The sequence below is a fragment of the Corythoichthys intestinalis genome, chromosome 7, assembly GCF_030265065.1.
Source record: "Corythoichthys intestinalis isolate RoL2023-P3 chromosome 7, ASM3026506v1, whole genome shotgun sequence".
Classification (NCBI taxonomy): Eukaryota; Metazoa; Chordata; class Actinopteri; order Syngnathiformes; family Syngnathidae; genus Corythoichthys; species Corythoichthys intestinalis.
In genome coordinates, this window is record NC_080401.1 from 6,108,822 (window position 1) to 6,126,305 (window position 17,484).

Sequence of the window (17,484 nt, forward strand, 5' to 3'; positions counted from 1 at the left end):
TTCAAGATAAGATCAAAGTTACATCATTAACCAATATTATAAACAGTACAATATACTGCTGGGGATGAATAAGTAATCAAAAAACTCCAGGTACTCTGAAAGATTGGAGGGAGGATTTTTTGGGTGCCTTTATCAAAGCTTAAAAGAAGGCTCGCCAAATGCATGCTACGGATAAGGCTCTGTTTTTGACCACATAAACAAGTGAATGTCAAGACAGTCACTCGAGGACATTTATGCTTGCTCAAAGGTAAGTTAATATTTGATTTGTAAAAAAAAGAAAAAAAATTGATAGCCTGTAGTAAAATTGTAGGCGTAATTATTCACGTTAGCTTGCTAACATTTGACTGCCTACTTGTTTACTAGCCTGTCTCTACACATATATAATAAAATATAACTAATCTAAGCTCTCAAGACCTCAGAACTGAAAGTCCAAAGTAAACACGGCAAAATTTCTCTGTGCTTACGGACGCACACGAAGGAAAGTTCTGCTCAAGCACACACCATGCATTTGGCTGCAACCCACTCGAATGCACGCCACTCTCTCAACATTGAGCATTTATTTACGTTGCATTCAGGTTGCAGGTTTATGATGTAAGTTGTTATTCAGCACATCCGGATGATATTGAGAATCCAATTGATTGTAAAAGACAGCTTTGCATTGCCACAAAAACCTTTCATTTAAAAAAATAAAGTCTATTGTAGTGCAAATTCAGAAATTTGAACTCCTGCCATCACACAAAAATCGTTAGTTCGCTCAATCACTATCACTGAGAGAATTTCACTGAGCCTTGGGTTGACCGAGTTTTGCAAGGAGGCGGGGCTTTGCGATAGGTCCATTGATACCGCGTTTTGTTACTCTAGTATAATTATCTTTACTTCAGCCAAGAGAAAATTAAAATGCTGTTGTCATGTTTTTTTTTTTTTTTTTAACTGTTCTATTTGGGTTCATGTGTAAGGTTTTTGTGCTGGTCATGCCATGTTTGGTTTCTGTTTTCACCTGTGTTCGTCACTACTTTGGTTGTGTTTTACCCAATCAGCTATCCTCAGCCACTCATGCCTTGGTGTCTCGTTAATTTGTTTGCGTTTAGTACCCAGAATTCTTTCAATTCTTATCCCTTTATTGTCTTTTTTGCTTGTCACATCTTGTTTTTTCCTGAGTTTATGTCACAGTAAGTTTTGTTCCTTCGTACTTTTATTGTTTTTATTGGATTTTTTACTCACCACTTTTTCTTTGTATTTTGGGAGGGAACATTAATTTTTTTATGAACTCACCTGCAATTCTGCTTTGCTTCCCTGTATTCCTGCCCAGCGCCACGCTTGCATGACATTTTTGACAACCATAAACTCATGACATACAGGTATTGTGTTTAATTTCCTATTTCCCTCACCTTGCCTTTGCTAATTTAAAATCACAATTTCTGGCAGTTGCAAAACATGTTGTCTATCATATTCAACGTATGTCCTCACTTTTGAGCTTACCTGGTTTATTACTGTTAATTATTTTTTACATTTTCAATCAATATTACGCACAGCGGAAACAATGGCCATATAGTGCTGTGAAATTCGAGGTTTATAACGTGATAATACTTAACAGTGGGAAACAGTATATTTCCATGCAAAAAGTGGCACATTTACACTGATAGTACTGTGGTGCATTTGTCTGAAATTGGCACATACGGTGTGGGATCAATTCCCACTCAGTGGCGGTGTGATTGTGGGTGTGGATGGTTGTCTGAGTGTGCCCTACAACTGACTAGCGAGCAGTTTTGGGTGCAGTCGGCCTTTCGCCCAAGGTCAGCTGGAACAGGTTCCAGCATGCCGTGACCCTGACAAGCATAAGCAGGGTTGAAAATGGAGGGATGGAAGTGACACTTTTAAAGGAAACAACATAGACACAGTACAATGATTAAAGACTTCTGATGAGTGTGTTATTGTGAGAAATGTGCCAATGATCCCAGCAACAAAAATTGCTCAGGAAATTTTTGTCTCCAAACAGAAAGTTTAATCACTCACAGCAAAACAAATGCTGTACCAAAATGAGCTGAGGGCTATTTTGACAAGAAGGAAGCCTCTTCTCCTGTACAAACTAATGAGCCAGACAATTAGCAAGACAAATTGCAATTTTCATTCGACATCAGGAACTATCTTCTGTTGTCTGGTGAAAGAGAGACTGATTATGTTTGAAGCATAAAGTTTGCAAGTTGCAGAACACCACTCTATTGATGAAACAGGTGGCAAAGTGATGCTGTCGTTTTGTTGCGCAAGGGATTGGTGCACTTCATAAAAGATGTCATGTTGAACGGACACTATTCAGCTAAAGCAGTGAGTTTTTGTTCCAACCAAAGACAAGTACTTATTTTATTGCCATTTTATAGCATATACACAGTATAGCTGTTCCTCATCACAACACAAACTGTAGCAGAGTAGTAGTAGTCAGAAACGCTGTATAGTCCCAACAATGTATGGATCACTGCACATACATGGACATAATAATTTTATATATACAGTACTTTGAAACAAGACTTTGACATTGTTACACTGTTCAAATCTGGTTGCTAAGCTAATTAGGCACGCATCATAGATAGTAGATTGCCATGCCCACATTAGCGTATTTACACTCTAGATATTATACTGTAAGTCAACACACAATACAAACATGTTTTATACATTAAATACCGTCAACAAATTAAAAATGAGTTTGAGAAAAGTACAGAGAGAGGTTCAGCTACAGAGAAAGAATCAATACCTTTCTTCACCAAACATTGCTCCTCCCGTTGCGCCCTTGCTCCCAAACTTATCTCTAAACCTCTGTGGAGGCTGTATTTTCCTGGATGACTATCTTGCTGGCATTTCCTCACAAAAAGAATAATAAAACCTGGCGTTCTTCGCTGTTTTTTACCGCTCTCCTGACTTCTTTTTTTCCCTGTGTGTCTATTGCGGGTCGCATGCGTAAATGTGCCACTACCAGCACGTCAGAGAATAAAGGAGCTGATTCGCTGGTTTCCTGGCAGTAGGAGAGTGAGATCACAGCAATGCACCCGTTTGGCTGACAAGCGCAAACTCTCAGCGTTCAGGATCCGGTGAATTTTTTTGGGTAGCACAACCATTTAGGAGTTACGGTAGTTCAAAGTACGCATGCGGAAATGTGTCGCCGGCGACACATCTGTCGTTAAAAGGCTAACTCTATTCGCAATGAGCTCACGTCGACATATGATTACCAGAAACACAGGCAGGCAATAAGTGCACATGACAGCACTTCCATATGCATATTTCCCCAAAACCGGTAAAGAAAAACTGATGTCGATAACAGGGGTCGCGTTAACCGAATATTTTCCGTCGTTGACCGGTTTTTTAAAACGGTGACGGAAAAAACTGAAGTACGTCCGTCATTTTGACAGGTTGCAATTCACACCCCAGACCACAGGCTGGCGAGCGAGCATATTAATTAGCTATTGTCTCTCTTAATGCATGACGTCGTTGTCTATTCTGTCAGAATATTGTAGCATCACCGGGGTCTGGCGGCAGCACCGTGATTGACACATCAACGCGAGGTTCTTATTGTTGCACCCGGTGTGCCAGCGCGTCATCCAATTGGTGGACTAGATTGCCGCCTGTGTATAGACAAGTTTCCGAGGTACTTCCGGCTTACTTCCTTATGTCTTCCTTCCCCTTCCGTTTCCGCCTGTTTACCATTGAAGTCAATGGCGGTGGAATCGAAGTTGGAAGGTCTTTATACAAGATCGCGGGAATGTTATTTTGATGTAGGCGGGTGGAGAACCAAGCCAAGGCCTCCATGCTTCGTACCATGTCGATTTCCAAACCATGGGTGCTCGTACTCGTCATACAGGAGGGAGGGAAGGAGATGTACAAAACTGACAGCTCCTGCAGTCATGCCCCCGCTGTTATGGAAGGTAATGTGCTCTAAAAACACGAAACCTAAAATCTGGTGCATGAAACGACTTATTGCCTTTGCTATTGATATTACGATGATGATTGTAATTACGAAGTTTAATCATTTTTACAACAACTAGCTTCTGCTACTGCTGCTAGCCGCCTGTTGCTAATCGTGTTTGAATGCACCGCATAAATCCAAGTGTTGCAAGTTTTTATTCGTTTGTTTACAGCTGGGAAACACTGTTATAAAAGGGAAGACAACTTGGCTTGTACGTTGATGGACATATATCGAACATATATCGTTTGTGTTCCACAATGATGATGACAGCTCGACTCCCGGGAGAGGCCGAGAGAGAGGCAGGAATTGTGACAGACGGTGGTTCGCCGAGATCGCCGTGATCCAACTACGAACTTGTGAACGGTAGCATCTTTAAATATATGCTATTGGAGCTGGAATTACCGAGGACGGGAAAAAAGCACATCTAAATGCCGCCGAGGGCCTCCGTGATGTCGCTATTTGTTCACGAGGCTCCGGAGCTCTGCGGTCTGATATCACATTCTCGTATGCTATTTTTGCAATACTTTTATAAATGTGATTTATTGACCTGTTTTGGAGTGCACCAATCATTTTAAATAAAACAAGAAATGGAATTATGTCTAAATATTTTATTGCGATCAATGCCTGCAATAAAAAAAAGAATGACATACTATTTGTGTTTACATCATATGTACATAACCTTGTAGCATTTCCTTGTAACAAAACAATCCATGTCAGCCCTTCTGCAGTCGGCAAATGTAATATAACTTGCAATTTCACCACATTTTGGTCACTAATGGCCGTAATATCAATCCATTCCTCACGTTAACACAGGCTGACCGTTGTTAATAATTTTGTCCACGAATGATCAACGAAGTGACACGAACTGCCATCCAATCTCATCTACGTGTCATCTAGGTCGTGCTGAATCAATTTTTGAAGATTCCATGGGTTGCTCTGGCTTGATTTCGTAGTTTTATCGTTGTCAATACACTGCTAATACACTGATATTCAACCGGACCGGAAGTGCGAAGCCCATATTTCGCTCAGGAAACTTGTCTATAGACCCCAATCACATGACGTCACAACTCCGCCCCCTGACTAAAGCAGCCATATTGTCCGTCAGCTCGTCGTGTTTACACATTACCGCTACGTACATGCCTCCTATTACGGCGTGTTTTTCTGTTCGTTAACATTAATAATCAAAATGGCGAAGGCGTGTGTGGCGGTTGGTTGCAGTAACAGAGAAGATAGACGGAGAGACTTGAAGTTCTACCGTATTCTGAGAGACCCGAAGAGGAGAGCGAGATGGACTGCTGTAATTCGACAAGAAATCTGGGCACCAAACGATCACCACAGACTATGTAGTAGTCATTTTATATCTGGTAAGATGCATTTAATATATATTTAGAAAATTTTGGGCTGACAACCACAATTAAGATCATTGTGTGACGTTGGTGATTGGGGTCTATATAGTTGCCTCTTTTTCTTTGGGAGTGGAGTTGTTTTGTTGGTGTTGTTGGCGGTAAGCAGAGTAAAAAGAGGGAGAAAAATACAACTTCCGTGTCTAATTTTTCGCCGCCAAGCAAGCGTTACAATATTAAATAAAAATGAATGAAAACTAAATACTATTGAATATGTCATCATTATCATTTTAAAAATTTAAGTGACTGGTAAAAATAGATTATGACCGGATTTTTATGACCCTGTCAGTCAAAATGACAGACAACGAAAATGTCTAGCGCAACCTCTGGTCGATAATATCCGATATCATTTTAAAATACTTTTATTGGCCGATATTACGGGCTACCTGATAATATCGGACAACTCTAGTATTTCGAGCTGTACTTGGTCTGGTCCCTCGTCTAGGACCTGTCTGCCATGGGTTTCTATCTACGGTATCTTCTTTCTATACTCTTATTTTTTATGATGTTAAGCTTTGTTTCCATGGTAATTGCTTTTCTTCTGGAACCAGCTAGAAGACCCAACTTTGTTCTTTGTGGCAATAATGTGAAAACAACGAGGGTGAAAAAGAAAAACATCCTCCCCACGCACAAACACAGACAAGCACAATGCACTATAGCGGAGCAGAATGGCAGTCAAGGCAAAGGCGTCGAAACGTCGTCGAGGTCGAGGACATTGTAACCCGAGGATTACAGTACCTGTATTAATATATTTAATGCTTATTGAAGCAAATGTTTTTACAGTTACGAGAAACCGCAAGGAAACAAATTATGTTCATGAAAAGATATTTATATATATTTTTTATTATCATTGATTTTCAGTCATAAGTTAAATTCAGCATACATTTCTCAGCAATGGAATCAAACTTGCTAACTATTTGACCTTAATGTAAAAGGAGACAGTACCCCTAAGAGAAAATAATTCGAAATTCAAAAGACCCATACCTACAAAACAAAAACCACACACATACACACAAACAGCACTCCGTCAGTCCTAAAAATATATAATAGGGCAATTTCTCCGTAGTTCAGCAACACCAAAGAGCCGCACACAGTGCTTCCGAAAAATCAGCATACAACAACGTATACATATAAATATATGAACTTTTGGGTCTAGCGGGAGGAGCGGCCACATACTGTATGTCATTAACGGGAAAGAAAAAAAAACTTAATTCTGGAATCTGAGGGAAATTCAAGGCCCTATATTACATTAGAGAAGGGGTCCACCTTGCAGCCCCCAAGCGTACACCAGATCTTTTCTAAGTGAACACAATTCAAGATTGATTTGATCCAAAGCCTGTGAGAGGTGAGATGGGAGATTTCCATGCAAAAAGTATCAGTCGCCTTGCCAAAAGGGTAACAAAGGCAGTTCTGTCCTGATCCAGCTTGGATAATTTCAACCAAGGGCGTAGGTTTGGTCTCAACATTGGTAGGGATGCTAAAACAGCAAAACCTGCATATACACTATTTGCTGGGGATGGGACATTCGTAAGACCAAACAGATTGGGTGAAGGGGGGTCAGGGCTAAAGGTGGAAAAGCACTATATAAGTATAACACCATTTGTCACGAATATGCTGATGTGTTGCCTACATAAAAATGAAAAAAGTTAAAATTGTTATTTTCAAGGGAGAAAATGGGGGAAGTCCCCCTTTCTTCATAGAAAGATAATTTACATTTTGGGGGGGGTAAAGAAATGTCTGCATAGGCTGCAAATAAAATTATTTTTAAATGAATGATGGAGAAAATAAATAAATATATTTTAATTAGTGAATAAATCCACAGTTGAATTATCGTTATCAGTAGAAAACACATACAGTACAGGAGGACACTTATCTTTAACCTGCTTCCTACTCGAGTTTTGCAGGTTAGCAAGTTCGCGCAGTTTAATGGTATGCTAACTGTGATGCAGGTCGGACTTTCAGTAGCAAAATTAGTGGAGTGTTCCCTACCTCCACAACAATGACAACTACTTACAGTGGCTGCTGCTGCAGCTGGCCGAAAACATTTTTTAATATCCCTCGTCTTTGAAGGGGGTGGAGGAGGTGGCATGTTCACATGTATTTCTTTTGGGGTTGTGTGAGTGTGTGTGTTTGTTTGTTCTAGTCATCAGCCAATCAAATGTGCGTTTGAGAGGAAAAAATGGACCAGCACATTCAGCAAGTGAAAAGGGGTAAATGTAAGTCTGAACATAATGGAAATACAGTAATTCACTTAATAATGGAGAGGTCAGTTCTATTCTTACAACATTATAAATTATTATCATTAATAATTGCCAACTATTATAATCATTATATAATTCAAATAAGGTTGCTTAAAAGTTGGTGGGGACAATTTGAGCATCCTGAAAAGTTGGTAGTGTTGCCGTCCCTGCCGTCCCTATGCAAACCTATGCCCTTGATTTTAAAACAGATGAGTATGTTCCAAACAAAAACTGTACTCCACATTTTGTCTAAGGAGAAGTACATTTATTCAGATAATGCATGTTTTTGTGTGTGTGTGTGTGTGTGTGTGTGTATTAATTATTTAAAATTAGAATGGTGTGACGTAATATGTCCCAATTTCTGGAATGGCTCACAAGTCTAGTGTAGTTCACTAATTGCTCGAGGCAATTGGGAGTGGCAGAAAGAGAAAGTGGCTGGGAGTTACTTTTTGGCTCAGCAGGTCTGGCAGAAGGTGTGGTGGCGGGGGAAAAAAATGGGTGTGGTGTTGAAAGTGAAAAACGCCACATGACAGGAACTTCACGAAGCTTAGTTGGCGGAGGTCCTGACTGCTTCAAAGGCAGCAGGTACAGCAGACAGGTGTAAGAACGACCGGTCTGTCTTCTTTAGCGACCTCGACAAGCTCGCCGCCATGAGTCAGTACAGTTCCCAGAACGTACTGAACATGAGTTTGAGCCGCAGAGGAGACCCGACCACCGGGGGGTCCTTTCGCTACACCCGTAGCGAATTCGTGCAAGGAGGTGGCAACGGATACGACCATTACATGGACGGATACAATACTTTGCCCAAGTCTTCTGTAGGAGGAATGGCGGTAGACACTATCGGAAGAATGTCATCTACAACTGGAGGTGGAATTAGGTACTTTTATAATTAATGAAGTTTAACATGCTGTGCATTTTTTTTTTCTAAATATCGTTGCAAATTTTCACCGAAATGAAGTGTGTTGGTCAATTCCAACTTTCTTTTTGAGTAACTTAAACATTTATAACAGTGCCTGGAGTATTCATTGCTGCCAGGAAATGTATAGCCTACTCTTAACATCAAAACTAGCTAAAGTTTGTGTGTGTGCTAAATGCGTAGTTTGCAGGTTGCCTTTTTTTTTAAATTATTATTATTATTATTTTTTTTATCATTAATTTATTCATTCGTTTGTTTGTTTCAAATCTATTTTTATCTAATTCGAGGGTTTTGTAATGGTAATGTCTGGTCGTAAATAATCCGGCGTTGAAAAAGACTGTTATTAAGCACAATGGCATACGCTGAATCCTTTTATCACTGTTTTTGTTTGCCACTTCCGCCCAATATTTTCCATTCAGTAACAAATACCACAATAATTTGCATGAAACCTGCCATTGCACACGGACATCAACAATACACAAACATTAAAAAAGAAAAACTTTGTGCTAACTGTTAATATGAATAAGCGTCGCCACTTTGATGGTTAATAATTCAGTGTTCGTTAGTAAATCATATTCAATTCTGATAACAAACATAACCTTACATAGAATTGTTAAATCATCCTTTGCAAAACTGTGTGGAAGCAGAGCTAGCCAGGTGTAAGAGATACTCTAGTACAGGGGTCAGCAACCTGCGGTTCTAGAGCCGCATGCGGCTCTTTAGGGCTGCCCTAGTGTCTCCCTGGAGCTTTTTCAAAAATGTTTGAAAATGGAAAAATATGGGCGAAGGAAATTATGGTTTCTGTAGGAGGACAAAAATGACACGAACATTTTTCTAATTCATTCGTATTGTAATGAGGTTAAACTTCAGGCGGCATCGTACAACAGAATAGTCACATGGTGCGTCATTCTCTATAGGATGCATGGCAGGTAAAATAAACATTTAATCATGAAGGCCCATTATGTATTTGTTTTGTAGCCAACTTAGTTATTTTGATAGTAGGCTAATATACATTCAAACAGCATGTGTTGCCTTCATAAGGCTTATACAAGGCTTTCAATTTTTTTGCGGCTCCAGACATTTTTGTTATTTTATTTTTGGTCCTCTATGGCTCTTTCAGTATTTTAGGTTGCCGACCCCTGTTCTAGTAGCTATGTTTCTAGGTGATATACTCTCATATAACCGCTTTTGACACGCACATTGGCTTGAAATTGTGACAATTTTCCCAGAGGTAACTTTTCGCTCTTTGTGGACACAAGTAGGTAGAAAAGTGTATTTAGCATATTATAATTCCACTGCATAAAATACCAGTAGTACAGCACATCAGGTTAAGATTGTGTAATTACAGAGCAGCAGAATTATTATGAGGTTAGAGAATGATATACGATGAAAAATAAAACAACCTCCTGTTAAGTATCTGTAGTTGCACTAGACTGACCTACATTTATAACCATTGCATGCCCCATCTAATGAGATCCAGAGAGTTGGGTTACAGGTTTTGCCTTTCAAAATAAAGATTTACAATACTAATGCTAGTGGAAGCATTATTAGAGTACCTGTTACAGAGGTAGTCATTTCAGAAAACTGTTATTATTGTGGCATATCATCTTGTGAATAATGGTGACCTTATTTACAGTACGTAAGTACACTGTTGATAATGGACACAGCTCTAGGTGTACAGCAGTGACTTTGCAACCTTAACCAACAATTCCCATTAGCCAAAGGTGATCGAGATGTCATGGCTGCCCTGCAGTGTTGTTTTCGTTAACGATGATGATAACGAAAATAAAAAAACAAGTATTTTTTCATGACAACGTCACAATGACGCGCTGAAAACCTGTCTTGGTAGACTAAAACATAACGAGATGGATGCCAGTTGTTGTCTGATGACACGAGTTCGAGATGAAAATTCATCATAGTCTCCGTAGTAAATTCACAATGTGTGATATTTTTTAAAATTGTATGTGTAGTTAGCAACGATTTAGCAGTGTTTGGTCATGTCACTCATGTGAAGTGCTGTGGCTGCCCTCCCTGAAACACGCTTAGTCCCCAGCCGGTACCCATTTCAGGCTCCTTTTGTGAAACGTATTTCTCAGGTGCTGCTTGGTAAGTTTTTTTTTTTTTTTTTTCTTATCTTGGCTATGCCATGTTGCTTTAGCCTTTAAAGGTCTGTGCTGAGTGATCATCACACACTAAACTAACTTGCAGCGTTAGCATAGTGTTTGTGTTAGCATTAGCATTTAGCACGGTGACTCGGTATCTTCTCAAATTTTGAAAAAAACATTTTACATGCATTTTGTGGCGTCCAGGTGAGTTTAATTAATTGCAAATAATGAGCTATTTTCCTGCTGAGTGTGTATTATCATGTTTAAAATGGTGATATCCTTGTAGACTCTACAGTTACAGTATGTGCTCGTCTGTCATGTTCATTTGAAATAGTTGGAAACCTTTAATTTATTTATTTATTTACTTATTTATTCATTCTGGCCTAAAAAATGAAAGCATTTTGAGAATTGTCGAGTGTCGACTAAACTCAAAAATTTTGTCTAGTTTTTCATTGACTAAAACTAGACAAAGACGAACACATCTTGAAATGACTAAAATATGACTAAGACAAATAAGTATTTTCGTCCAAGAGACTAAGACTATGACAGAAATTAAAATGTTTACCAAAAACAACACTGCTGCTCAGTTAACAATACACAAAAATTAATTTAAATGCATTTTTTTCGTAAGACATAGCTTAAAGATATCACAAGTGCATCCAAAATAATTGCTTTATTGTGCTACACCTTGCAGTGGCCTCAATGACATCCATCAGAGAGCCATGTCACTCCAAGCGCAGTGCCAAGAGGACCTGAGGAGAGCTGAATTTGCTCTACAGTCGGTGAGTTAACATTTATCTGGCCCTACGTTATTGGTGTTTACCCTAAAGCAGTATACAGAATGGTTGTGGACAGTGGATTTCCTTTATGCTTGTCTGTTTTCTTATTTTCACTCCTTAAAATGTCAAGAATAATCATGGCTAAAAATGACAACATGCACTGAATTTTCATTGGGGACAGGACCACACTGCACCTATCCAGTACTATTCATATTCAAATTCAAAGCACAATGTCAACTTGATAAGCAAATTCTATCTTAATCCTTTTTTTTTTTTTTTTTTTTTTTTTTTTTTTAATACATATTGTTGGCACTACCTTGACTTCTATTTAGAGCCTTCTATCTTAATTGTTGTTATTGCTGTGACTTCACTCAGTGGGTTCATCAAGATTCACCACTACAGCACAAGTCATCCTTTTGATTTGTTTGGCTTAATGTTTTGCCACCCTCCACTGCATGTGTAGCCCACCTATAATTTTTTTTTTTTTTTTTTTTTTAATATCAAGACTGAGTATTCAGTAATTACCGCTACTACATATTCTCGCTACATGCAGTATATGGTTGCCTGTCTTGTCGAGTATGTTGCCTATGCCTCAGTTAAGGAGGGGGCTAAACCAGCTTCTCTATTGAGCATTTAGGCACTGGTATTTATCATTTTACAAAATTATGAATTGTTAAATGTTGTTTTAAATTCATAACACCTCTGATGTGTGTGATGTTTAAAGAAAGTACTATATTTAGTGTGTGATTGAAAAAGCTAAACAGAATTTTGTATCAGAAGAAAAGAAGTGAGAAACCTAATAAAGAAATACCAGAAATAAATTTCAAATGCTTGATTATTTTATGAGGATGAAGTATAAATGCAGTAATTCCTTTTGATTGTGAAGAGGAAAAACTGTAAAAAGAAAAAAACAACAAAACTACAAGCTGTTTTATGAAGCATCATTAAAAGAATTGATGTACGGGATATAGTGGCCTCTAGCGGTGAAATCATAGATCGCAACCAATTAATCTATAAATAAGCAAGGGAAGATTTTTTCGTTCATTCGTTAATTATTTATTTTTTGCCGTTGTTGTTTTATTTTATTATTTATTTATTTATTCATTTTTAAATCTTTTTTTTTTTTTCTGTTTCTGTTTTTCTTCTTTGCGTTTTTCCAGTGATATATTGGGCTTATTTTTATTTATTAACATTATTTATCAGCATTTATATATTTTTTTAATATTTGCAATTATGTATTTCAGGGAGGTAACATGGCTGATGCTGAGCAGTATCTGTTAAGGGCAAAAGACACTATTGATCAACTGAAGACCTATGCAATGGACCTGAAGCAGATGGGACAGCCGAGTGACAACGTTTTCAGAACGTAAGAGTTATGAATATTATATATTGTTTATGTGAGTGACATCCATTCACTATATAAATTAAACATTCTGTAAAAAAAAATGTGGATGCAAGGAAAATGATTGGTACCTTACTGCTTTAGGTACCCTAAAAACTTCCCTTTTAACTGTATAAAGTGCACCACTGCTATTCGCAGGGGATCGCATTGATATATTCGGTATGAATATTTTCCACATTCTAATCAGGGAAAGATCCAATTGAGAACGATTTAATGGAAGGAACTGTCAAAAAATATACAGCTACTGATTGGTTCTCCTTGTCACACTTGTGAAAATATTGTTTGTCGCCTAAGAAGCTTTTAGTGATGTTCTTTGCTCCATTTTAAGGTAATTAAGTGTAATTCAGACAAGACTTGGAAAACTGACCTATCTACAAGAACCGCTTTGCACTCTAACATTTGGTGACAAATAGTTGCTTCCTGTTATGTCCCACCTCTTTTTCCTGATTGGCCCCAATATCAGACAACTGGGGAAGTGGTTGGACAGTTGAGGTTTGTAAGACGATACTGAATGATGAATCAATGAATCAGGAAGTGCTGTCTTGCTTGCAAGACTATAATGTAGCCTTTAATAACAACAAACGTCTCGAAGGACTTCACAGGCACACAGTTGACAGCAAGTAAACAACATAAGTGCTGACAAAATAACTATAAATAACATGAGTTGCCCCCCCCCCCCCAAAAAAAAGAACTTTCTAAAATAAAAGGAAAGAAAATAGCACTTGAAATAACAACATGAGTGTGTGCACATTATAAACACAGGCGCCTTAAGTCCATGTGTTGTGCGCACATGCCCCTTCCTGGCTAACTTGTAACCTTGACACAACAAATGCCACTTTTACATGGAGCCAAACATTCCAATTACAATCGGAATATTTGTTCAAACCGAATAAATGTGTTCCATATAAACACCTCATTCGGAATGAACAGGCCTAAACCGAATGGAATTTCATTCCGATTCACAGGGGTGGAATATTCCTTTTCCCAAACCGATTAGAAGTAAAATTATATCGTGTAAACAGGGAAGCGGAATGGTGTCTGGTTGCGTTCTTTCTGCGCATGCTCCGTACTAACGTGGTGACGTCACTCGGTGACGTAAGTAACGTCACTTGCAACATGGCTTTCAAGCACACGCACAGCGCACCCACACAACTTTTTAAATGAACGGCGTATCATTCTGAAGTTTTGTTTCCACTCGAAAAGTTAAAACAGCAGCTGATCTGACGATCGAGCTCCATGTTTTGCAACGTGACGCTTTGTTTTGATTAATCTGCGCATGTCAGACGGCAGTTGTCAAACGTCCTTTCGGAATAAAGGCAGTCACATGTAAACGCTGGATCGGAATAGATGAAGTGACATGTAAACAGCTGATGTGAAATTTCCATTCGGAATGATTTGAATCGGTATGAATAAAAGTCAGCATGTAAACGTGGCTATTGACACGAATAAATCTGCAAATTATTAATCCATGATACAAAATAAATAAATAAATAAATAAAAATTAGGCTCTGAGGATCGACAGATACTAGCCAATCCTACAAGGCTACCAAGTTTTAAGACGATCGGTTCACAAATGATGGACTTCAAAGTTAGTGTCCACAAGAACAACAACAACCTGAGTAGCGACTTGACAGGCATTCAGCCTGTAAAAATAACAAAACACTAATGTGCTACTACGAACCGAATGCTGTGACTCGAAATACGTGCATGCCTTCTACTTGCTAACTCCTAACCTTTTGGTAAGAATAAGTCCACAATGAATTCATTAGCCATAATTAAAAACAAAAAGAAAAAAGAAAAATCGGGCTACGAGGATCAATGCGTATACATCCCTAAAATATACAGTACCTACCAAATTTTATTGTTATCCGTCCACTGATGTCAGAGGATTAGATCAAAATGATACTGTACACACCAACAACAATATGAGCGGCGACTTGACAGGCCTTCAGTCTGTAACAAAAAAAACATGAGCGGCGACTTGATATGCCTCCAGCCTGTAATAACAAGCATGTGCGTGCTGCTACAGGCTAAAAGCTGCCCTGGCTAAAAGCTGCCCTCTACTGGCCGACATGTAACCTACAGGCAACACAAACACAAATTAGTCCATGTGCTGTGCGCGTATGCCCTGTCTAGCTAATTCCAAACTGCAAAAGGCTGTCCTCTCTTGGCTAAATCCTAACTGTAATTCCAAGATTAATTAATCCACCCTGATACCAATCCCCCTCCCAAAGAAAATCATAACAGTAGGTCTTCGATGATCTATAGATACTGGTCTATGCTACTTAGCTATCAAGTTTAAAGACTATCGGTTCACGAATGGTGGAAGCGCAGGACCTCAAAGTTAGTGTCCACAGGAAGAACAACAACAAACTCTGTGTCGATTTAACAGGCTGAAGCCTGTAAAAAAATTGTGACAAAGTGAATCTGCTTGTCTGGAATCACAAATATGCAGAGGTCCAGTGAATGGACTTTTTCAGTGACATAATGCAATTGCAAGTCTTCCCTCCATTTCCATCCATCTCCCACCATTTTGCAGTTGGGAGATTTGTAACGATCAGCTGAAGGGGTTCCACTTGGCTATGACTGGCTCTTTGCAGAGGAGAAAGAGTGCTAGAGGAAGCACGAGCTCTTGGGAAGAGCAGGGGAGGAGCTTCCACGATGCTGTGGCCTGGATTGCACAGCAAAAGGTGGATGCACTCATCCAACAACTTTTGTCCAACAACAGTTTGTCATGTTAGATAGTCTCATAGTTTTTGAAAATCTTAAATTGCAGTATGCTAATTGTTTGGGTTTTTTTTTGTTCCCAGCGTCTGATTGAAACGACATTTTGGGGTGAAGATCCTGCTAGCATAGAAAAGAATCTTATTAGCCATCAGAGGTTTCACAACTCTATTCAGAACAGTGCAGAAGTGGACCGAGCCAGGAGTGAACTGGTGAGTTCAATTTCCTCATATAATTGTTACAGGGTTCTCAATTTATGGATATTGTTAAGAGTGAGACTGTGTATGTGTTGTATGCATTTGTTTGTATGTAGGGGTCAGAAATAATTTTAAATAAATTTTATCAATATATTGTATACAGTGGTACCTCGACATACGATCGCTTTGACACACGAGCTTTTCGACATCCGACGTAAAATTTGACCCGCCATTTGTTTCTACATCCGACGACATGCTTGAAGTACGACGATTTATGACAGAGCTTTGTTTTCCCGCAAGACGGATGCACGGCGGATTTTCTTGTGAGAGAAATCAACATGGGTTCCAAGAATGTTGAAGCAGGTGGTGGAAAGAGATGAGGCTTACCAATCAAATGAAGATGGAAATGATTGAAAAATATGATCGTGGTGCGATCGTCCGTGAACTCGGGAACTATGGCTCGACAATACGGCCGTAGACTGTCTACGATCTCGATGCTCCTCCTCCCACCTCCTTGCTCCAGTCGTTATAAGTTAAGGTGAATATTATTATTGTGGTAACATCAGCAAAAAATCGCCACCTTCGTCAGGTTTTTAATCAATTATTTCAGAACTGTGCAACACAACATGCCTACTGTCTGCCGCAGCTGAACAAAGTGAAAGTAAAAAGTCCTTCTCTCACTCTATCAAGTCAGCCTCGTGGTGCGTTTCGTTACACCACGCAACACATAAGCCACATTAGAACCTGATTAGTTACATTATAACAGGTATTATTTTTATTATTACTAATATTATATTATTATTCAGATTTTTATTCATAATTTATTTGTTTTGCTTTTTGTAATGGCTATTTGTAATAGTACCAGCAGCATTTTTGAAGGATTTAGTGTAGGTTTTCGGGCTGTGGAAGGAATTAATGGAATTATAATGTAATTTTATGGGAAAATCCTGCTCGACATTCGACCATTTCTACTTCCAAACAAGGTCCTGGAACAAATTAACTTTGTATGTAGAGGTACCACTGTGTGTGTTATATACGTATTTTAAATAAATACATAAAATAACCATAATTTTAGTTCATTTAAAAAATATTTGTTGAACAGAAATTTTAACATCATGTATTAGTCAAAAATATCTAAATGAAGGCGAGACGGGGGAGTGTTCAAAAATAATTACCATTATGAGTGTGGTAAAGCCATGAGTCAGGAAACGGATAATGATTTCTGACTCGCCTCATCTCGTCTTTGTCTTCTGAATTGTCAATAAAATCATCTGAAAAATGTAGCCAGCAGTAACATAACAGTGTGCAGTTTTAACATCAGCGTAATGCTATCAGTAGTTTACTCAGATTAGCGACACTGACAAATTAACGGACAACCGGAACGTTATGTAACGTGAACTGTTACTCGATATTTTTAGGTTTAATTTTGAAACAATGATATTTTTGCTCAAGGCGATCATTTTGTGGGAAACTCATTATGGCCTATGCCTATTTATATCCTGATATAGGACATGAAGCAGAAAAAATATTGGGTAACACTTTATTTGGATGCTTTAATGCATTAAAAGTGTCCTAACCTGAACAAAGTTTCTAAACTCCAACCGAAAGACATTCAAATCAATGCCAACTTTGCATCAAAAGACTTCTTCTTTTCCTTTCGGCTTTTCCCTCGCCACTCAGGCGGAAACGTTCCCTTTTCTTTTCATATGGGATTTCACTTTCCCTCAACTCCTCTGGTGACTTTTTCTTTCTTGAGTGGTCTTTTT

The 17,484-nt window shown here is 38.7% G+C and overlaps 1 protein-coding gene across 2 annotated transcripts in view; it reads left to right on the top strand.

Annotated features, from left to right (window-relative positions):
- The first annotated feature begins 8,136 nt into the window (after window positions 1-8,136).
- The window catches only part of LOC130919262 (desmoplakin-B-like), a 58,835-nt gene continuing 49,487 nt past the window's right edge, over window positions 8,137-17,484 (top strand). For both annotated transcript variants that reach the window (XM_057841826.1, XM_057841827.1), the window contains exons 1-5: window positions 8,137-8,472; window positions 11,311-11,398; window positions 12,640-12,761; window positions 15,337-15,487; window positions 15,608-15,733. In XM_057841826.1, coding sequence (XP_057697809.1) covers window positions 8,246-8,472; window positions 11,311-11,398; window positions 12,640-12,761; window positions 15,337-15,487; window positions 15,608-15,733 — 714 coding nt within the window. In that variant the 5' untranslated portion in view covers window positions 8,137-8,245. The remainder of the gene's footprint in view (window positions 8,473-11,310; window positions 11,399-12,639; window positions 12,762-15,336; window positions 15,488-15,607; window positions 15,734-17,484) is intronic.